This window comes from Camellia sinensis, chromosome 5 (genome assembly GCF_055761805.1).
Source record: "Camellia sinensis isolate YWXY chromosome 5, ASM5576180v1, whole genome shotgun sequence".
NCBI lineage: Eukaryota > Viridiplantae > Streptophyta > Magnoliopsida > Ericales > Theaceae > Camellia > Camellia sinensis.
The window spans coordinates 216,920,822-216,944,325 of record NC_138965.1 but is presented as its reverse complement, the minus strand read 5'-3'; the positions used below and the strand labels follow the sequence as shown (position 1 = coordinate 216,944,325).

At 33.4% G+C, this 23,504-nt stretch overlaps 2 protein-coding genes across 2 annotated transcripts; one reads left to right on the top strand and one right to left on the bottom strand.

The window, feature by feature from the left end:
• The first annotated feature begins 2,163 nt into the window (after positions 1 to 2,163).
• On the top strand, positions 2,164 to 4,526 carry LOC114293978 (F-box protein At1g67340). Its single transcript, XM_028238088.2, has 3 exons — positions 2,164 to 3,000; positions 3,180 to 3,342; positions 3,467 to 4,526. The coding sequence occupies exons 1-3, from the start codon at positions 2,759 to 2,761 to the stop codon at positions 4,253 to 4,255; spliced, it is 1,194 nt and encodes a 397-aa protein (XP_028093889.2). The 5' UTR covers positions 2,164 to 2,758; the 3' UTR covers positions 4,256 to 4,526.
• A 10,601-nt stretch (positions 4,527 to 15,127) lies between these two features.
• Positions 15,128 to 21,774, bottom strand: LOC114293986 (meiosis-specific protein ASY1). Its single transcript, XM_082871472.1, has 22 exons — positions 21,643 to 21,774; positions 21,475 to 21,531; positions 20,471 to 20,567; positions 20,309 to 20,377; positions 20,128 to 20,220; positions 19,608 to 19,734; positions 19,449 to 19,518; positions 19,264 to 19,305; positions 18,696 to 18,824; positions 18,504 to 18,614; positions 18,337 to 18,379; positions 18,191 to 18,232; positions 17,981 to 18,105; positions 17,828 to 17,840; positions 17,634 to 17,710; positions 17,430 to 17,534; positions 16,757 to 16,907; positions 16,601 to 16,677; positions 16,470 to 16,521; positions 16,198 to 16,364; positions 15,535 to 15,672; positions 15,128 to 15,457 (listed from the first exon to the last, which is right to left on the bottom strand). Exons 1-22 carry the CDS (start codon positions 21,643 to 21,645, stop codon positions 15,404 to 15,406), a joined length of 1,842 nt encoding a protein of 613 aa, XP_082727598.1. The 5' UTR covers positions 21,646 to 21,774; the 3' UTR covers positions 15,128 to 15,403.
• Positions 21,775 to 23,504: the final 1,730 nt, after the last annotated feature.

Below are 23,504 nucleotides of genomic sequence, written 5' to 3'. Positions count from 1 at the left end.
AGGACGGACTGTATCATCATAATGAAAGTAAAAAAAAATGTTATAATCTCTTTACGCAAAAATATATATTTTACCTTATTTATTCTTATATCTTCACATCTACATGACTTCTGATTGCTTTAATTATACTAAAAATTATTGATATAATTATGTTAAAATTTGTAAAATTTATAACAAATTTTTTTTTTTTAAATAGTTAGCATAATTTATGCAAAATAAGAGTTTGATACCACCAGCAATTCTTTGTTTGGAATTTTTTTTTTTTTTTTTGAACAAATAATTATCTTATTTTTTAAAAAATTTATATTTACGATGTGTCTAACCAGTACTTTGAGCTAAATAAATATATAACCGTAGATACAAAAACATTGTGAATAAATTATAATATATCATTTGTCGAACAAGGTAATTTCTAATTGAAAAATATTATCATGTTTCAAATTTTCTGCCAAATGAATGATTAAACATCTCACATGAGTATGGGATAACCCTACATCCATATGAGATATTTAATCATTTATTTAATAGAAAATTTAGTATCTCTAACATTACCCTTTCTTATGTTGGACAGAAGAGAGGAGGTTATGGAAACTATGAGTTTGTTTGAGAAGTGGGTTGACTTTTTAACTTTTTGATTATTTTAGTTTAGGGTTAAAAAATCTCTTTTGAAAATGACTTTTTAATTTTTTTTGACTTTTATAAAAATAAATATAATAATTATAAATTAAATATGATATTTTATCTTATTAAATTAAAAAATTTATTTTACCTTTTTTATAATCAAAAGAGCTCCAAATCGAACCCAACCCAACCATCTTCCGAAACAGAGGCTAACAAAACAAAGTAAACACAAAACACAAAACAAAAACGAAGGCAGGGGTAAAAAAGGAAAAGAAAATGAAGAAAAAACAAAGGGGCAAAGTAAAAACAAACAAAAGAGAGAAACTGAACCCGAGTTAGTGCTGAATCATCCGTTTGACCTTCCGTGGCGTTTGTTCGTCGACGAGCGCCTAAAATTCGCTACCTGAATTTGTTTCTTGATGCACCCCTTTCCCTCACGCCAACTCATAGCGCGTGCCACCCAACTACTTTCTTTTTTTTATAGTTTAAAATTTAATTTTTTTATAGTGACTTTAAAAAAAAAAAATTAACTTTTTAATGAGGGGATAAAAATTAATATATTTGAAAATCATTTTTTAATTATATAAAAAAAATTAATTTGTCATTTTTTTTATTTTTTTATTTTTTAGTTTTTTTTAATTAAATTTTTTAGCCTAAAAGTCAAGTTTCAAAATAAGTTTTTCTTAAATTTTTTTTCTCTTTTTCTTATATCTTAAGAATACTTGTTAGCAAAAGCCTTTTAACATTTTTATATATTTTCAAATAACTTTTTTACTTAATTTGAATATTAACCAATGTTCAAAGACACTATTTAGTATTTATCATTTTAAGATGTGATACAAAGACCCAATATTTTCAACTAAATTTTTTTTTATGTATTAGAAAAAAACTAAAAGTTAAATGATCATGTGGATAAGAATGATACATGAAGTTTAATTTTGTTACACTTTTCCATCAATAATTTGATTAACAAAAAATAAATTTATTTCTTGTACATTTTTAACTTTAATTACAATGACCATTCTAGAGATTTTTTTTTTAAAAAAAAAATTACAACAAATTCTATAAATTTAACATAATAACACTTACTTGTTTTTCTAATAATTTTAGAATAATTAAAATCAATGCAAATAGTGTATAAATACATCAAATAAACAAAATTATAATATATATTTGAACGTAAAAATAATGACACTATTATTTTCTTATTCATACAATTAACAAATTACTTAATAAAATGTTAAATTGTATATGAATTAAAATTTTAAAAAACCCAGGCCTCGTTTGGTAAGTGTTAGTCAAAAAGTCACTAAAAAAAATTAAAAAGCCAACAATTCATATTAAAAAGTCAAAAATTCTCTTTTCTCTTAATTTTTTGTATATCTTTTCGTAAAAAACTCAAAAATTATTTCAGACATACTAATTTTTTTAATTTATATTTTAATTAAATAGTAAAAAAATTATTAAATTAGCCTGTATCCAAACAAGACCAATACAGTTATAATAAACTAAAAAGACACAGAAACAGAAACAGTTGGGTCAAACAAACTTCTAACAGAGTTATTAGCCGGGCGCGGTAATTAGTAGTAATTAGTTAAGTCTGTTCAGTTTGTTCTCGATATTAACCGTGGTTAGTTTCTTAGTTACAACAACATTAACTGCCTTTTAAAACAAATTAACCGTGGTTAGTTCCTTCCTTTACAACAAAAAATTAACTGCTTTACAAAACAAACCCAAGCAAATTCTAGAGAGACAAAATAAAAAGGAAGAGAAGAGTAGGTTTGGGTTGTGTATATATATGTACGTATCTCTCCCTAATTTCTGTGTTCGATTCGAGGAGGGAGGGAGAGAGAGAGAGAGAGAGATTATTTATACAGTAACCCAGAAAGCTACCGTCGACGGCCTAATTGACCAAGTTGGGGTGGTCAGGGACAAGTTTGGTAAATAAGTGGAACCTCTTGGGGCAATTTTGTATGACGCTGGTTCGGCTCTGTCTTTGCTGTTGTTGTTGCTGTCTCTGTTTGAAACAACACAAACAAACAAAGCCTCTTATATAAGCCCACACACACTTTGCTTTCTCTTCTTCAATCTGTCTGTCTATAGATACATACCGAGACACAGTGAGAGAGAGAGAGGGATGAGAACGAGGAGGGGGATTTGTTATCCGAAATTGGAGATGTGTTGTTGGGAAAGAACAACAGTGAAGAGAAGAAGAGATGAACCACGGAGAATTAGCCGGAAACGTTGGAAGAATTCGCCGGAGATTGCCAGAGACTGTGATTTGTTCGACGAGTTGCCTGATGATCTCGTCGTTTTTATTCTCTCCAAACTTAGCTCCTCCGCCGATTCTCCTGCAGATTTCATCAACGTTCTCATTACGTATGTCAAACTCTCCCATCATATTAGCAATTTGCTTTTCCTTATTTTCTCCCCAATTTGAATCAGAAAGAATTTTCATTCCAAAAAAAAAAACGACTTTTTCGTTTTCTGTAACATTTGGATTGAAAATTGAATTTTGATTTTGGTTGTTGTGGATTGTATGAAAAAAAAAAAAACAGATGCAAGAGATTAAACGCTTTAGGACTCCATTCCATGGTACTATCCAAAGCTTCTACAAAAATGCTTGCCGTTAAAGCTAAGAACTGGTCCGAGTCCGCTCACCGATTCCTGAAACAGTGTGCCGAATCAGGAAACGTTGAAGCCTGCTACACTCTCGGCATGGTCAGTACATATATATATATTTATTTATTTTTTAATACAAATCAACCATTCCAACATTCAACATTCTAGTTGTCATTTTCATGAATGAATTAATTGGGAGACTCATAATTATGTTTGTCTACAGATTCGATTCTACTGTTTGCAAAACCGAGGCACCGGAGCTTCGTTAATGGCGAAGGCGGCGATTAACTCTCACGCGCCGGCACTGTACTCACTGGCGGTGATTCAGTTCAACGGCAGTGGTGGTTCTAAAAACGACAAGGACCTCCGCGCCGGAGTTGCTCTATGCGCACGCGCCGCCTTTCTCGGCCACATCGACGGGCTGCGCGAGCTCGGTCACTGCCTCCAAGACGGTTACGGCGTGCGCCAGAACATCGTCGAGGGCCGCCGATTCCTCGTCCAAGCCAACGCTCGCGAGCTAGCCGCCGTGCTCTCCATGCCGGCCTCCGCCATAACATCCGGCTCGTGGCTGACGTGGAACCCGCTTCCTCACCTCCGCCACGGCCACGCCCACGGCGGCTCGAGCGGTGGCTGTCCGTTGCTCAGCGATTTCGGCTGCAACGTGCCGGCGCCGGAGCCTCACCCGGCGAGTCGGTTCATGACGGACTGGTTCGAGGTTCGGTGCGGGGTTCCGGGTCCGGGGCTCCGGATGTGTTCTCACGTCGGGTGTGGGCGACCCGAGACGAGGAGGCACGAGTTTCGCCGGTGCTCGGTCTGCGGAGCAGTGAATTATTGCTCTCGAGCGTGTCAGGCGCTCGATTGGAAGATGCGCCATAAGGCGGAGTGCGCACCCATAGAGAGGTGGGTCGACGAAGATGGAGAGCATGACGGTAACGGTAACGATAACGGTAACGGAAATGGAAATGTTAACGGTGGGAATGGCAATAATGCTGATGCCATGGCTGAGAGTTAACTGTAACGAGGACTGTGACTGTGACGGTAACGGCACTTGAGTCTTAGAAAAAAATGAGGAGAGAGAAAGAGGAAAGTTTTGCGGCCATTTTTGGTGGAATGTTCAATTCAGTAATTTTATGGTGGTCGCTTTATCTGTATAGAGGAAGAGGTAATTTTAGAAAGTTCTGTGAGGGTTTTTTCTTTTTCTTTTTCTTTTTTTGGGGTACAATAGAGCTTTTTAGCTGCCTTGCAATTTCCCTAATTTAAAGAGTAATTTCCTTTATTTCAAATATTTCTGTTTCATTTTATTCCTTTGATGTCTTTTTTCCTACTTTATTTTAGGGCAAATTACAAACACCCCTCGAGGTTTGGTAAAAATACAGATTCCCCCCTGAGGTTTGAGAAATTACATCCTACCTCCTGAGGTTTATATTTCCATAACAAATTGCCCCCTGTGATTTTTATTTTCATACAGATTTTCCCTTTAATTTCCCCTAATTTGTTATGAAAATTTGACACTCATGGTGCAATTTGTAATTTCTCAAACCTCAGGGGGAAATCTGTATTTTTACCAAACCTCGAGGGGTGTTTGTAATTTGCCCTTTATTTTATTATGCTTTTTGTTTTTAAATTTGGACTCCTCATTTTTTAGACCTTTTAAAAATAAAAAACAATTTTGGAAGTGTGGGTTAGATTTGAAATCATCACATGAGATGGGGGTGATGAACTCATGATCATTATATGACATTCTTAATAACTTGCTCAGGATAAGATCTTTTTAATAATGAATGGGATACAAAATATGGAATAAAACAAGAAAATTTCTCTCAAATCTTTAATTTGTTAAATTTTTTGGTTTATTTCATTTTTCTCACGAAATAGTTTTCAGAACAAAACATTTTCAACAACTAAACACAAAATTAGGTAATGGGATGGGATGGGATGGGATGAATAACCAACCACATTTTCTAGAGCCAAGATGTGGCTTAACTTTAGGGTAAAGGGAAGGTATCATTCTTCAATGTAAAATAAAGTAGAAGTTCAAAATTCAAAACACAACAGTTTATATTAACTCCTCTCTCTCATTTCAGCGAGGCTAGTTTCAGTTGTGGGACAAGTGAATGGGAAAGGTATAATATAGGCAACAGAAGGGATCCTAGGTCATTTATCATCATCACTATATTCATCAACTTTTCTTTTCTGTTTTTTGGTGCTTTGCCTTTTTATTTGGTGGTCAAAAAGTGTGTGACAGAGTAGGAGATGAATTGACCAAGGAAAAAGATGAAAAAGATTGGATTAAAAGGAGGGGAAGGAATGCAATATGCAAGTGGAGGATGTAGGTGTTTGGGGGATCTTTATGCCCCATCTGGAACCCAATAAAAAAAATAAAAAGGAAAGATAAAATAAAAACATAATATAATAAAATAAAAAACTATGTTTGTTTTTGCAAAAAGGCATCTCAATGGTGGGAGTGCAGTTATTCCCTATGTTAATATTTTAGCAAGGGCATCTGTATATATCAATACAATATTTTACATGAATTATTTATCTTTTATGTAGTTTTTCATGAGTTATGGTGAGTCTTAATTTTTTTATTTTTTTTAAATGTGACAGTCTTTCACATATACATAATGCTTATTGTATAAATACAAATAAAAAATAATATAACGGTGATGAATATTATTTTCTTTGTAGCCCAAAAACAGTAGGCTAGAGCCCAGTCCGTTTGAAGCCATTAGTTGGGTTTTCACAGCTAATGTGGTTTGAGAATTGTCAACCCATGATCACATGCCCTAAGTTGGATAGGATGGGGTATACTCATTTGCATTCTAGCTCTTGTTTTCCACATAAGAGATGAATGTGAAAAGAAAATAAATTGTGGGGTTACACAAAAGATGTTTGAGCCTGCAGTTGTGGACTCTGTAAGTTTAGGACCATTATACATATGATCAATTGAAGTTCTAGTTTGAGATAAAAAATGATCCAATGAATAAAATGTTCTCTTACCAAATGTAATGTTCAGGTTCCATTACTACTGTTGCTTAATTTGACTTCATTTCATTTTCTCATATTCTCCACCTACATATTGTTTTTGAAAAAATATATTAAAAAAAAAAATTTAAGTTTTCATGTCTTTTTTGGTTGGAGGTACTATGGAAATTATGGTTTTAAAAAAAAGTGAGAACATGGAATCTTGCAGTTGGCACTGCATAGATTGAGAGTATTTTGTATATTCTCTCTTTGTTTTTTGAGTGAACAAATGGAGCATAATAGTTTATTTGATTCTCCACTATAGAAAAAAGGAGAAAAATTTGAGGGGAACAGGAAAAGTAGAACACAGAAATGGGGCATAAAGAGAGTGCTTCACAAATGTTGTCATTTTCATTTTATTAAGTAGAATCGCTTTCAATTTCTTATACTGAAGCGCACAAGATTTTTAATATAATTATACTAATTTCTTTTTTAGTAAGGTTAAAATTTTCAAAATTAATGCAAATAATATGAAGACACAAAGATACACAAGGTAAAATAAATATTTCAATGTAAAAAATACGACAAGATAATCTTTTTATTCATTCAACTAATGAATTTTTAATGAAAAAAAGACCAATTGTTATATGAATTAAAATTTTAAAGGAACCTAATATAATTATGCCAAACTTGTGCAACTTATTATATTTTTTCTAATTTAAGAGAAAGTCAATATAATTTACCATACAAACTATATTATCTAAAATAGAGAACCTTTTTTTCTTTTTTGTTACTACTCTAACCACTACTCTTTATTTTAACCAGTTGTGTGGAAGTTTTAACATAAAAATGATACTTATACCCAACCAAAATTTGGTATTTGGCAAACCGCATCATCATCCATATATATAATTTACAACAACTTTCAAGATTCTCTAATACTGTGTTTGGTTGGAGGATTTAGGGAGGAATTTGGAAAGGGAAAGGGAAAAGGTGTGTGAAATTATGTGAAATATAAACATGATTTATTCACATTTCACTTACCTTTTCCATTTTCCTTTCCAAATCCCTTCCCAAATCCCCCAACCAAACACAGCATAAATGTAGTTAGTAAAAATTATTGCAAGTTTGTCAATTGCTGAACTAAAATGAGAGAGAAACTAGTTAAAATGACAAAGTTTGCTGAACATTTTAACCTCTTGACAATTGAACAATAAAATTAATTGATTTATTATATTGTACTATGTTTTTTAACAAAGTTATACAAATAAAAAAATATACTTACTTTTCTTGTTAACTTTAATTGTCTCTATCTTATTATTCTACTTGTCACAATTATGATTTAAAAAAGAGTTTTTTTTGTTATCATGTATGATTTTAAAAGATTATGTGCCGTTGCGTATTTAATTTAGCGACGGCTATCTAGAATGAAAAATGAATGCTCAGACTTTGTTTTTTAGTTTAATAATCAAGTCAACCCTCTTCTAGACTTACCTTCCCTCCAAGTTGTTCCACTGTCAAACTTGAGAAAATGTAGCAATGTGTTGTCACTATGTAACAAATCCATTTTCACAAGTAATAACCCCCCTATGGGTGATAGATTTTTTCCCCCTCAATCAAGCTATCCTCTAATGCATGTGAAAGAACCATGTGCTGCTCATTCTATGTCAACTTGCACTCATTAAAATCAGACTTTAGTGTAAAGAATTTTATCTTACAACCAAGAATTAGTTCCTTGGCTGACTTTGAGTTCACTAATACGTAAGGTTATAAAATCAAACAAGTTATTCGATGTCGAGTCATTGTCATCTTGTTAAAAATTCATTTGAAATTAATTTATTATGTGAATAAGTTAAAATTTTAACACATTTAAAACTTGTTAAGTTTTGAAATGAAACACAATCTACAACTCGACTCAATTTTATATATTATACAAAAATCAAATTACTCGTGATCGATTCGATTAAACCTCATTTAAAATGAACTCAAAAAGTACATAAGTCAAGCTTGAAAATAATTTTAAACTCATATGCTTGGTTTCACTTTTCAAAAAATACTTTTCAAAAAATTCTACTTTTTTATTTTTCGTGTATTTTTGTTTTTATTGATTTTTTTTAATATTTTAAGCAATTTTTTAAATTTTTAGACATACCTAACTTAGATGTATCTAAAAAGTAAAAAAAATTATAAAGAAAACCTTTTAAAAATTCACTAAATACCCAAAATACAAAAAAAAAATACGAGAATTCAATACATTTTTTATATTTTTATGTATTTATTAATTTTTTAAAATATTTTTTCATAATTTTTTTACTTTTTAAATACATCTAAGTAAGGTACATATAAAAAAAAAAGTTTAAAATTTAAAAAATATTCACTAAAAACAAAAAAAAAACACAAAAACCAAAAAACTTAATTTTCAAAAAACTTAATTCAAAAAACTCAAACCAAACACACTGATTGAGTTTTCCAGTCAAGTTTAAAAGTGGAGAAAAAATAACTTATATTTTGTTTTCAAATTCAAGATTCAAATGTAAAGTATAAAAAGCAACAGCCAATCTATATATTATATAAGAAAAATGAGATTTCTAACTCACAAGTCTTGTAAGAGGTTCAATATCCCAATCTTAATTTTCTAATTTTTTAATTTAAAAAAAAGACCTCAATATTTATTGACTTTTTCAAACTCACAAGTCATTTTGACTTCTCCCATACACTATGATTAAAAAATAAATATAAATTCTTATTAAAAAATAACATGTTGCAATTGCGGAAAAAAAAAAAGAAAAAAATTACATAGTAAAAAATAATTTGTATATTAAAAAAATCTAAAACAAATATAAATTCTTATTAAAAAATAATATGTTGCAATTGTGGAAAAAAAAATTACACTGTACATTCAATTAAAATCTAAAAAAATAATTTATATATTAAAAAAATCTAAAACAAATATAAATTCTTATTAAAAAAAATAACAAATTGCAATTGCTAAAAAGAAGAAAAAATTTCATTGTAAAAAATAATTTGTATATTAAAAAAATATAAAAAACAAATATAAATTCTTATTAAAAAAATGACAGGTTACAATTGCCAAAAAAAAAATTTACACCGTGCATTTCATTAATAATGCTCAAAAAATGTAACAACTATTTGTATAAAAACTTGACACATGACCATTCTTAAATTATCGAATGAATATAGGTGAAACCAAAAGCCCAACCATTGAAACCTAATAACTATTAATTAATAAAATTTAACAATTGAAATGTCTCAAAACATATCTCTTTGCCTTCTCAAATGTTCATTTTTTTATTCATGCATTCATTTTAATATTGATAGAGAATTAAACGTGTAAAAAAGTGAGAGACATTAAAATTATATATTGAGTTATGTAATTATTGTGATGAAAAATAAAGATTATCTTCCTCTTCTATGGCGATTTATCTAATTATACCTCTAATTAAAACGTCAAATGTGCTTCTATATCATCATTAAACGTTGCTTTCATTTTATTTTATTTTTTTGATACTTTATCTCACAATTATTTGTGTTTTGTGTTATAAAATTTATTATAACTATGTTTGCTAAAACTATTAGATAGACCTAATGCAAGAAATGCAAACTATTTCAATGTCATTCTCGGGATTAAAAATACAAAAAATACACACACAAAATTTATAAATAGACAAGATTTTACAAAATTTGTTTGAGTCTTACTTTTTAAAAATCCTATAATTTATTTATTTATTGTATTATATTTTATGTTTAGTTTCTGTACTTTTTTTATATAGTTTTCTTTAAAAGTTTATTTTAAAAAATTAATAAATAAATAAATAAATCATTTTCTATTTCAAACAATTTCATTTTTATTTCATTTTTTATTTTTTATTTTTTTCTTAAAGTAATTTTAGTTTTGGACAATTGCTTACTTTTTTTTTCTATATATTGTAATTTTGTGCATTTTAAGTATATGCTATTTTCACTAATACACTCGAAGATGTACTATGAAAGAAGTATTATGCGAAAATTAAGCAAGAAGAAGAAAAATAAATAAAACAATAAGATGAATGTGAAGCAAATATTATCAAAACTCCTAAGACAAGTAAATAAACAAGCAAGTATAATAGAATATTTAACAATAGACATTTGAAAATTTACAACAAAATTTTATAACTTTTCTTTTTGCTAAGAAAATTCTATTTGATACTTGCTAAATAAAATGCTTGAAACGTAATTTATGTAAACATAATTGTTAACCACATTTTTTTACTTAATGTATAATATTTATATTGACTATCTTTTTTAGATTTATTTTTTAAGTATTTATATAGAAGCAAAAGAAATGTTGTTAGAAATAAATTTTTCGTTAATTTAGTTATAAATTTTACAAGTACATTAAATTTTGAATAAAAGCAAACATAAAATAATTGATTGAAAATATACTACATTTGTTATATTCATTTTTCTATGTGTAAAAAAAAAATAAAAATCATAATTTACATATATATAAATAATTATAAACAGCACGGACGGAACACTAATGATAAATAATTGAATTTCAAGTTTCAACCTCAATAAATTTAGGATGGCCGTATTACTAGGGTAATCTTGACTTTTTGCCAAAACAAATTTCGTGTGAGAACAATAAAATGGGTAATTCTATTTCTACACACCAAAACGTCTCATTCTACATCTCTCAATACACATACCAACTAATTTTGAATTTTCTAATTTTACTCAATACACCATCCTTTTTGTCAAAAATATCTATCTCTTTACGCAAAGATCTGACTGATTTGGATGTTTTTGATTTTTTGATTTGGTCTCTTTTTATTTGGTTGTATCCATATATTTGATTTAAGATCTAATTAAGGAGTTTGCTTTTTTGATTTGGTAAAACAATGGTGTTTGGTGGCGAGGCCAACAATGGTGTGGTGGCACAGCAGTCATAATATATATACACAAATACAGACACATGTATGCATGTATTGATTGAAGTTTGAAGTGAAACATTAAGGGCGTGTTTGGTAACGTTTACGTTTTCAGTTTATATTTATAAAAAATTTATAAATTGATTTTTGTTTATTTTTAAAAAAACATAAATTACAAACACGTTTGGTAATTGACAAAATATTTAAAAAAATTTAAAAATATAAAAAAGAGTGAGAAATGGCAAGTGGCGACGGAAGACGGTGGTGGAAATTGATGACGGTGGGTGGTGGGTAGGTGGGTAACGGTGGCGATGGTGGGTGGTAGTGAGTGGGTGGTGGTGGTGGTGGCAGTGGTGGTGGTGGCGGGTGGTGGGTGGTGGTGGCAGATAGGTGGCGGATGGCAGGTGGTGGTGACGGGTAGGTGACGGGTGGTGGTGGTGGGTGGGTGGGTGACAGTGGTGGTGGCGGATAGGTGGCAGGTGGTCGTGGTGGGTGGGTGGGTGACGGTAGTAGGTGGTAGCGAGTGAGTGGTGACGGATGGTGGCCGGTGGCGGATGGCGGATGGCGGATGGTGGTGGGTGAGTGAGTGGGTGGCAGTGACAGGTAGGTAGCAGTGGTGGTGGTGGGTGACGGTGGGTGACGATGGCGGGTGGTGGGTAGTAGCGAGTAGGTGGTGGTGGTGGTGGCGGATGGCGGGTGGTGGATGGCGGGTGGTGGTGGTGGTGGTGGTGGGTAGTAGGTGGTGGCGGCGGCGATGGGTGGGTGGTGGTGACGGGTGGGTGGCAGGTGGGTGGTGGGCTGGTGGTGGTTGGGGATGGATGGTGGGTGGTGGTGGCGGTGGCGGAAGACAGTGGTGAAAAATGGTGACGGGTGGTGACTAGTGCTGGGTGGTAAAAAAAAAAAAAACTTAAAACTTAAAACGGAAACACATTTTTTGTGTTTTCATTTTTTGGCCAAATTTATAAACTGAGACCACTGATTTATAAATCAAAAATTTTACCAAACAAGTTTTTATTTGAGTTTTTAAAATTTTTGTAAATATAAACAGAAAACTGAAAACGTGGTGTGTTTGGTAACGTTTACGTTTTCAGTTTATATTTACAAAAATTTTATAAATTGGTTTTTGTTTATTTTTAGGAAAACATAAACTACAAAAGCGTTTGGTAATTGACAAAATGTTTTAAAAAATTTAAAAATATAAAAAGGAGTGAGAAATAGCAAGTGGTGGCAAGTGGCGGCAGAAGACGGTGGTGGAAAGTGATGACGGTGGGTGGTGGGTAGTTGGTGGTGGTGGTGGTGGTGGTGGTGCGTGGGTGGGTGGGTGACGGTGGCGGGTGGTGGTGGCGGGTGGTGGGTGGTGGTGGCAGGTGGGTGGCAGATGGCGAGTAGGTAGCGGGTGGTGGTAGTGGGTGGGTGAGTGACGGTGGCGGGTGGTGGGTGGTAGTGAGTGAGTGGTGGTGGCGGGTGGCGGGTGGTGGATGGTGGTGGCGGGTGGCGGGTGGATGGTGGTGGGTGGTGGCGGATGGGTGGGTGGGTGACGGTGGCGAGTGATGGGTGGTAGCAAGTGGGTGGTGGTGGCAGGTGGGTGGTGGCGGGTGGTGGTGGTGGCGGTGGTGGTGGGTGGTGGCGGGTGGGGGTGGTGGTGGTGGGTGGGTGGGTGACGGTGGTGGGTGGTAGGTGGTAACAAGTGGGTGGTAGTGGTAGTAGTAGTGGGTGGTAGGTGACGGGTGGCGGGTGGCAGGTGGCTGGTGGCGGTAGGTGGGTGGTGAATGGTGGTGGCAAGTAGGTGGCAGCAAGTAGGTGGCGGGTGGTGGTGGCGGGCAGTGGATGGTAGTGGCGGGTGGCGGGTGGATGACAGGTGGGTGGTGGGTGGGTGGTAGTGGTGGTGGCGGCGGCGATGGGTGGATGGTGGTAGCGAGTGGGTAACAGGTGGGTGGTGGCTGGTGGTAGGTGGCTGGTGGCTGGTGGTGGCTTGTGGTGGTGGCAGGTGGGTAGTGAGTGGTGGTGGCAGGTGGTGGTGGGGAGTGGGTGGTGGATGGTGGTGGCGGAAGACGATAGTGGAAAATTGTGGCGGGTGGTGGCTAGTGTTGGGTGGTAAAAAAAAAAAAAAATTGAAAACTCAAAATGGAAACACATTTTTCCTGTTTTCATTTTTTGGCCAAATTTATAAACTAAGATTACTGATTTATAAATCAAAAATTTTACCAAACAAGTTTTTATTTGAGTTTTTAAAATTTTTGTAAATATAAACAGAAAACAGAAAACGTAAGTGTTACCAAACGGCACTATAGTGTTACCAAACAGTACCTAAATGACAAAAATAGAGATTGGGTTTGGATTACAATGGTTACAGTGGGCAGGAGTGTTGGTTGCAAGTTGTCTTGGGAAAATCTAGCGGTAGCGGTGGTTATTATGGTAGAGTAAACTAGTGTTTGTTATGAAGAAAATCTGCAACTGGTTATTGGCCGTTTGATATAATTGTGGAAAAATGATTATAGATTATAGTTTAATAGATTATGACTTATAGCTGTGAATATAAGCGGTTAACTTGTTTGGTGCAGCTGTAAAATTATAGATTTAAACAGTAGAATAGTGTTTGATTAATAAGCTGTAAAATAACTTTTTATTGTATAATTGTCATTTCTGTCCTTTTACGATATAAAAATGATTATTTTGTCATTTTTTTTAGTTTTAATTTTAAAAAAATTATTTCATTAATAAAAGTTAATATAATTAGTATTAATTAGTATCAATTAATATAAATATTGATACATTTGATAAAAATATAATAGAAGTATTATTGTTACAATTTTTTTCCATTATAAATTAATTAATATCAATTAATTGCTTAATTAGTATCAATTAATACTAAAATTATTAATTAGTATCAATTAATGACTTAATTAGTCTCAATTAATACTAAAATTATTAATTAGTATAAATTAATATTAATAATTAATTTTTATTAGTATCAATTAATATTAATAATTAACAATTGTTGTTAATTAGCATCAATTAATAATTAATTCATTACAAAAGTATACAATATTAATTTATTAATAATTAATACCAATTAATATTGATTTTTTTCTTTTTCTTCAAAAATATACAATTTTTTATTTTTTAATTAATATAAAAATATACAATATGAATTTATTAATAATTAATACCAATTAATATTTATTTTTTAATTAATATTAATTTTTTTTCTTTTTCTTCGGAAATATACAATTTTTTATTTTTTAATTAATATAAAAATATACAATATGAATTTATTAATAATTAATACCAATTAATATTTATTTTTTAATTAATATTGATTTTTTTATTTTTTAATTAATATTAATATTTGGGTATTGATGAGAGCATTTAAGTAATTTTAGCCGTCCACACCAACTGCGTGCTAGTCAAAAATTTAAGCACCCCTGACCAGCTTTTGAGATAAGCTGGTTAACTTAAACTGTATCAAATATAATATTTTAACTTAAATTAAACTAAAAGCTGAAATAAACAGCTTATAAGCCCTACCAAATAAGCCTATTAAAGGGGATGAAGAAATTATGATTTTGGTGGAAAAGATAAAGACACTTTGATAATTTTATTTTAGAAGAAAAGTGTAATAAAAAAATAAATTAAATGTGTTCAAAGAGGTAAATAAGTGTGTGGAAATAGAATTTTCCCAACAAAATGGCCTCAAAACTCCATCAACCTTGGTAAAGTTTGAACAAAAAATAACACATTTGCCTAGGAGCTTTATTGACTTTCCAGACACTAATTCTACAACACAAATGCTTAAAAACACTAACGATGTATATTTGAAAAAGAAAAAAAAAAGATAAATGAAATGTTAATAAATATATCTATATTTCACTTAATTTTATATACTTTTTTTTATTCTTTTTCTAAATCTCCTAACCAAATACAACGTAATTAATGTGTTGAGTTCGTATATTTGTTGCTATATTTTTTAATATCTCTAAAATTATTCATTCTCCAAACCATGTCAGGCCTTTCCGCACCACAACCTCTATTAATTTTTTCATTATTATTCATGTCTCCCTATAAAATGTGAAAATTTGATGATCCTTTTTCATTTGTCATGATTCTAACATTTTCTCTAATTAATAACCACAAAAAAAAAAGAGGTATAGAACCAGAAAGGGAAGAATGTAGAAAATGTTTCTGCATATTCAACTAGTAGTGGAAACAGAATTCAAAAAATGATTAGGGAATGGTCACCATAGCATACCATACCCCAAAGCATTTCAGAGAGCTTGAGATTTCTGGCGCTTCATGTACTGAAGGATAGGCTCCTTAACCTGTAAAAGGGAAGAAAATCATGAACAGAACAATTTTAGAAAGTCTTATGACTCTTTATTATTCTGAAGAGTCATACCGTGCTTGCTTTCCTGGACCGCTTGTCCTGGGTGGACATACTGCAGATACCTGTGTCAACCCCATTGAAGTGATCGGCATTTCCATTTGCTCTGGCATTCTCATTCCCTGGTACAAAACTCTCTCTGGAAGCTACTGGCTGCACAAAAATCACAACACATTACCCATCACACTTCCGTCAAACTTTTGAGTAACATGAGTTGATTGTACGTTTTCTGTATTTTTTTGGCAATTGGTATGACAAAAAACGTTTTTCAAAGTCAACTAAAAACACGATTATTTAGACAAAAAATATTTTTTACTTTTGAAAGGTGAAAAATATTTTCCAAAACCACCGTTACCACCACCAACACCAACCAAAGGTACCTCGACCATTAAGCCACTCAGCTTGTTACCTAAGCCCCAAAATTATTTTAAAAAAATTGTTGCCGAATGCCCAATAACAATTTTTTAAAGATCTAATAAGATAATGTCTCGTTTTAATGTTTAGCCTAACATCTCAAAGAACCTTGAGCCGCTACTACACCACCATCACCAACATATCACTAAGTTTTAAGGTCATAGCCAAATATAAGAACACGTTTGCTATAAAAAAATGTTTTATGTAAGAAAATATTTCTGCCAAAAAAAACAGAGCATGCAATTCATGACCAGACAGGCTAACCTCAGCCCGGCTTGTGGGGGTGTTTCCATGATCCCTTGCCCTTGAAACAGTCTGCTCACTTCTTATAGAGCCATTTTGATGTGCTTCGGACCTGCCTCTTGTGCGTGTGAGGTCTGATCCAATGGAGTGGAAAACACCACAGGTGGACATATCCCTGTTGATGCTTCCTGGATTGTAGAAAAGCTAACTTTATTTCAACTGTTTGTTGCAAAATAGGGAAACTAAACTACAAGACAATAAGGCATTAGTATATAAGTATTCTGATCACTTACCCATTTTCTGAAACTCAGCATGGCTGGACTTGTGCTCATTAATATCCCCATCCTGTTTAATTTAATAGAGTTCCAATAGGTCAACACTAGTATTTCCAGATGCATGCAACCAAGGAAGGTTTAATAATCACCATGGCATCAATATCCATAGTTTTCTTGATTTCCATTAGCTTTTTCTCAGTTAGATCAGAGTGGATCACTCGCTTGCCTGTGACAATAAATGGAAAAAAGTTTATAACAACAATTTTACCAAAATATGCCTAAGATTGACACGAAAATACACGCACCTAGCCTCCTGCTGCCTTTGGCATCAAGAAACCCATCATGGATCATTTTATCAATTAGCTTGCGCACAGTAGTCTGGTTGATTTCTCCATCAAGCTTGCTCTGAAGCTTTGCAACAGTAACGTAGCTCATCGGAAGAGCATGATACAAAGCCTGCAATTAGAGCATTCATAATAGTTACACAATGCAGGAAGTTCACATCACATCTGTATCTATCCATTGGTAGGGTGTAGTGGACTCTGTTTTTGATCACCCAAAAGAAACCTGGATGATAACATCTGATGAACTTACTTCCTATAGCTCATTCTTTATGCCACTGCTATTATTTTTTGATACTGAAGTTAATTGCAAAATTTTTAGAAAATAAACTATAAGATTAGTAGGTTCACTTATAAGCAGGTATCTCTAAATTCTTGGTCATAGTTTCTCTACATAGTGCAAAATGGTTAAGAACAATGAGGGGAAAAAGGGCCCAGGAAGCTCTAAGATTCCCAGCAAATAAGAACTTAAAACGTAAATAAAAACCAAAAAATAGGAGAGGGAGAAAATGTGGAATGTAAAGAGACCTAAAACTGATTCCATTAAAAAGAAACCTAAAACTGATTAAACAAATAAGTCAGCATAGAGACCTAAAACTGATTCCATTAAAAAGAAAAAAAAAATTATTACACTTACCTTCATGTACATGTGATCTTCACCAATATCATGCTGGGCTTTCTTGCCTGGGACAACTTGGCCATCCATTTCTTCCTTTATAGGATTGAGATCATAGTCGAATTTCTACAAGTGTGGTTTTGTTACCCAAAAAAAAAACAAACACTTAAGACTACAATAACACAAAGACACAAAATTCAAACTGAATGAAAAGAAATGAACTACCTTTTGCTTGTTAATCGTGTAACTGTCTGTTCCGCTCTTAGATAGAATACCTTCCTTAACTAGCTTGTCCATAATTTCTGAAAACCAGTTACAAAAATAGAAGTTTCAAATTATTCTACAGCTTAGAATGTGCAACCGTGCAGGATTGGATGACTTCTTTTACAAGTTTCAACATGTGTCAGATCCCCATTTACCTTCAATCAAAACCTGCAACCATAAAGTTGCATACCAATATCATAACATTACAAAATTAAGAAACTGTCAAATTCAAAATAAATTGAATATAGTCAGTTGAACCAACATTCATCTTTAACACCACTTAACCAGGTAAAAGTAAAGGTCTTTACCAATGAGGTGTCGGCGAAATTTGAGAGAACATTGGTGAGTTCAATAGTGTCAAGGTGATAACAGCTGATCCAGTCCTTTACCCGATCTAATTGTTGTTCATCTTCTGCTGGATCTTGAGTATCATCTGCACATTGGATATTATAATATAGATTATGATATGCCCTGAATTTTTTCTCATACAGAACTATAATATTTCTAACAGAAATTACCTTCATCAACCATCCCACCATTTTCATTAGCCCGTTGATTATCTATCAAAAAACCATTTGTTATTCACAGTTCAAACTTGAAAAACTACTGAAAACAAGTAACGTGTAAACAAGCTGAACAGCCAAACAGAAAAGCACATAATTACCTATCGGTGCAACTATGTATTGGTCATCTTCCGAAAGGCCAACCTGAAATGAGTTACAAATTTTGACAATTGGTTTATTAAGCATTTTTGCTGTATGGTAAATGAAGTTTATAGCATGTATTTTAGCTCATTGAGAACCAAAAACAAATGTAATGTTAACTTGTCACCTCACTGTCAGATTCAGAACACTCCCTTTGTACAGAATCAGCCCCCAAGCTCACAGCATCATCTTGAATGTCAACATTTTCATCCTCACAAGGATCGAGCACGCTCTTAACCTGCACAAATTCCCAGTTACAAACATTAACTTAAAATTTTCGAACAAGGGACCAAGTGTTCCTGCAATATTCTATCCTTACCTTGAGAGCTAATACAAAATGCTTGCTGTTGACATTCCCAACCTCCATTTTCAGAGGATTTTTCTTCCATGGATTATGAGCTTCTTGTTCTGAGCAGCTTCTGAAGAATGGAGGCTCGTAATCCACAGGCTGCAAGATCAATGTGTGAGTGACTATACTTTTCTGTGGTCAAATAATACAGGGAGAGGAGAAGGATTTTTAGATGCTTTATTGGGATAGTGACAAGCCAAAACACCCAACATCTGTAAGATTCAAATGCCCTTATCTTTACCAGAATTTCTCATTCCAACAAAGCTACAGTTTAAAAAGAACACAATTCTAACAGCATGAAGATAATTTATAATTAGATAATATCATTGGACAACTAATAGAACAAACCACAAAAGATGCAAATTTATGGAGATCATATGCAGACACTAGTGCTTATGAGTTGCATTAATTATTTCCTCAGCCTCTTCATGGGAACAGTATCAAATTTTGGGTTTTCTATACCTTGATTAGCAAATCAAGGATATCCAATGAACTGAAAGATGAAGTACACAAAAATCTAATTAAGTGAAAGGCATACCGTGACATCATCATAGTAGAGGAGTTTCATCACAATAGTGCGCTGAAACACAAATCAAATAAAAATCTTACAGTCAAAAGCAAAGCTTTTAAATTGTTTGAAGGACTTTATTTATCAAAGTGAAAAATGCATACATGATGCCATCCAAGTGGTATCTCTCAACTCTCAGTCACTGGAAATATTACCTCTTCTGGCATTCTATCCAGAGTTCTCATCAATTGAATCAGTGTACGGACCATTTTGCAAGCAGAACTCCTAAATCGTAAATTTGTATCACAAACAGCAGATATACTTGAAAATTCAGAACTCAACCAACAATAAACTGGACTATTTGGATCAAGTACCTCATCTGATTGGGCGTAACTTCTACCATGGAGTTACACTTGAATGTTCCTCCCTGCTTCTTGTTTCCAGTGCGATTGATGTTCATTGAAACCTCTTGGCTATTAGAATTCGAGTAACTGAAAGAAACTGCAGGAGAAAACATATAAATCCATTTAATATCATAATAGTTCCCCAGAGGAATTCTCTAAGTACAATAAACCACAAATAATAGATTTAGACAGGCATTGCCAAGGAGAGTAATCATTAATAGTTGTGGTTATTCTGGAAATCAATCATTGTCACAGCAACTTATGCCATATTATAGTTGGTTATTGCTTAGACTGTAGAAGCAATAAACATAAATGATTTTTTCTCAAGTTTCAAAGCAGACATGTAAGTGAACCATTTTGTTGGATGTTTGGAAAACAAACTACACCGTGTCATGATCAATCACAGACACTACACCACTTCAACACCATGATCCAAGATTACACATCAAGTCAGTGATATCCAAGGTATAGTTTATTCTCAGACTCTTACATGCATATTCCTCAATCATTGGACCTTCTGCTGCTTCACAAACACAGAACAAGAGTGTCCTCAGATATTTCTTCTGCAGTGCATCATAAACACCTACAAAAATTAAGAAATACAAACGGATTAAGAAAAGTGTAAGAACATTGAGTGGGACAAGTTTATTGGGTCAATAAAATCAACATGCCTTTCTCCATCCAGTCAATCAGTCTCCGTGACTCTGCATCCATCGGCATAAGCTTCTTTATCTTCATTTCTGATCATGATTTGTGATCATACAAATACAGTTATCTACGAGCATTTGAATTTAAAAGAAAATTAGAAGCATCTCTAATGACAACAAGCTCACCTAAGGCAGGAACAGACTTATCATTGAAATACTTCTCAGGAAAAAGGCCTCTGATGTAACTAATATTAAAAATGGCAATGCGTAGCAGGTTCCTCGTCTGGCTCAGGTGAAACAATTACAGAACATGAGATCAATAGAATAACTCAGCAAATCATAATTTTGCAATTGGTTATCATCTTTTCATACAGAAATTGCATCAATAAAGAAAATATATCACCGTTTCTTTTAAAATCAACAGGAAAAAGTATAGATTCAAACTCAATGAACATTTATTGTAAAACTCAGGTCCAATTGAGTTATTAACAACCAATAGCTGTTCAATGTCCTCGTTTTACAATATCATATCAACACATTGAAATTAACAACGCATCAGTATTTAATTACTTAATCTTCGTAAACAATCTTACTTTTCTCAGTTTATTTACTAAATGATTGTTGCAGCACTGTAGGATTTACTTCTAAATGTAGAAGAAAGAAAATCATTTCAGATTCAAACTCTCTGAATCATTATTGCCATTTGAATTACAGTAAAATTCACCAATTAATTACTGGAGAAACAGAATTCAGATTCGATCTACTGTGATTTGTGCACTGCAATGATCTGATTCTGAATGTGAGAAAACCATAAATTCAAATTAGAATTGCAGAATTTGATCTGCAAACAATGGAGACAAGCAGACAATGAAATTCATATCTAGGTTGCAACACTAGAGAAATTAATTCTAAATGTAGAAAATAAATCATTTCAGATTCAAACTCTCTGGATCATAATTCGGATTTGAGTTACAGTAAAATACACAGATAAATTACTGGACAAAACAGAATCCGAATTCAACGTACTTTGACTTATTCAAAGCAATGATCTGATTCTGAATATGAGAAAACCATAAGTTCAAATTATAATTCCAGAATTCGATCCGCAAAAATGAAGATAAGTAGACAATGAAATTTATATATAGGTTGCTATGATCATCTGTAAGTGAAAATCAAAAGCTGAACTGTACCAGTAGAAGCGAGTCCTGCTCGGTGATCTCCGATTCCTTCACTTTCTGCAAAACAACCTGATCAATCGAGAAAATTACAGTGAGATAAGTGGATAAGAAACAAGTTAAAGAAGAAGGCGTGAAGATGAACAAGAAGTGAATGCTTCGAAGAGATTTCTCTGATCTCACCATGTTTACTGATTTCACAGAGAAACTGTGAGAGAGAGAGAGAGAGAGAGCAATTCAGAGCCCACTTGATTTTGAAACTTTTTGAAATTGTAGCGAGTTCGTACAAATGAAGAAGCTGGCGGGAGTGGAAGGCGTTAGTGTTTATATATAGGCGCGAGGCTTTGACCATTTGAGCAATGCACATCGCATTCGGGAAGTTGGGTCATCGAATAGTAGGGTTAGTTTGGTCTTTCTATTTACATTACACCCCGACACGTTTGGGAGCCTCTATTTGCACATACCACTTTCCCTCTCCTCACACACTTAATGATATTTTTTTTATTACATTTTTATCTTAAAATAAAATTATCAAAATATCCCTTTCTTCTCCGATCAAAACCCTAACCCTAACCCTAATACCCAACACAGTGCCTCCTCTCCGGTCATCTCCTTCCTCCTTCCGTCGCCTCCCTCTTGCCTCCTTCTTCTCGAATTGAAGCTCCACCCCACCCCATCGTTTTTCGCTCACTCACCCTCTCCACCACCCCCGTAACTCCTCACTTCGGGACACAACACCACCGCCGCCGCAACTTCCACCATTTCGCGACCCTCAATTCTGTACACAGAGAGAGAGAGAGAGGAGAACCTAGATTTGGGAAGGGGGTGGGAATGGCAGCCCCCTTTTTGCGACCCTCAGTTTCCACCCCGCCGCAGCCCCTTTTCACGACTGCGAGGGGAGAGAGAGGGAGATCGAGGGGATGGAGTGGGCGTCGCGGTAGTGTCGACGGTGGGTGGAGGAAGGGGTGGGAATGGCGACTGGACGGGAGGAGGAAACGATGGCGTTGCGTCTCCGCCGGCGAGGTGGTCGCCGGTCTGAAAGGTGTGTGGTGGTCACCGGTCTGGAAGGTCCGGAAGTTCCAGAAAGTGTGTGGATTGGGGGATAAAATTGGAACAAGAGTGTGTGTAATGAGTAAATATTTTATTTTTTATTTTTTTAGGTGTGTGTATTAAGAAGGATGTGCAAATAGAGGATTGAGTGTGTGCAAATAGATGCTCCCCACACGTTTTCTCACTTCGATGCGCATTATTTATTTACGTTGTATTTGGTTGGGGGATTTGGAGAAAGATGATGCGCATTATTTATTTACGCTGTGTTTGGTTGGCGGATTTGGAGAAAGATTTGAAAAGGGAGAGGGAAAATGTGCGTGAAACTATGTGAAATGTAAACATGTTTTTTCACATTTCACCTACCTTTTTCATTTCTCTTTCTAAATCCCTCCTCAAATCTCTCAACCAAACACAACATTAGGAACAATGTCATACGTCCTTAAAAGTTTATCAATTTTTCTTTTTAAACTACAAAATTCTTAATGTGACGAGTGTAAAGAAAAATTAAATAGATTTATTTAGAAACTCTCATTATAATATTGTAAAATGAACCAGGTATTCAGACCTTTTTTTTTTTCTGAACTGGCTAAATTTATATTTGATTTCTTAAAAATTCATTTGACATCAATTCATTATGTAAATAAATTAAATTTAAATATATTTTAAAATTTATTAAAATTCAAATTAAACTTACATAAATTACTACTCATCTTGGCATGATTACATGCACTATAAAAAAAAACTAGGCTATTTAAACTTGACTCAATTAAAAATTACGTGAGATTGACTATATAAATAAGTCAAATAAATTTTAAAATTCATTTCATTTTGAAATAAAATTTAAGTAATCTATTTCTTGACCCGTCCATATACAATGTAATTTATTTTGGAGTTCAAAATTATCGAAGAGCTTTGCTTGTTAACTCTTTAAAATCGCACTAATAATCTAATGTTGAAATGGAAAATTGAGGCAAAAAATTTAGGCCAAGTTTGGG

Bases quoted from the DNA above. Each gene is read 5' to 3' on its own strand.
- LOC114293978 (XM_028238088.2), top strand. From the start codon at position 2,759: ATGAGAACGAGGAGGGGGATTTGTTATCCGAAATTGGAGATGTGTTGT. The intron at 3,001-3,179 runs GTATGTCAAACT...AAAAAAAAACAG, and splicing joins TTCATCAACGTTCTCATTAC to ATGCAAGAGATTAAACGCTT. The intron at 3,343-3,466 runs GTCAGTACATAT...GTTTGTCTACAG, and splicing joins CCTGCTACACTCTCGGCATG to ATTCGATTCTACTGTTTGCA.
- LOC114293986 (XM_082871472.1), bottom strand. The intron at 18,615-18,695 runs GTAAGGATAGAA...GAATTTGTGCAG, and splicing joins ATTTTGTATTAGCTCTCAAG to GTTAAGAGCGTGCTCGATCC. The intron at 16,908-17,429 runs GTAAGTGTAATA...CTCTAATTGCAG, and splicing joins AAGATCACATGTACATGAAG to GCTTTGTATCATGCTCTTCC.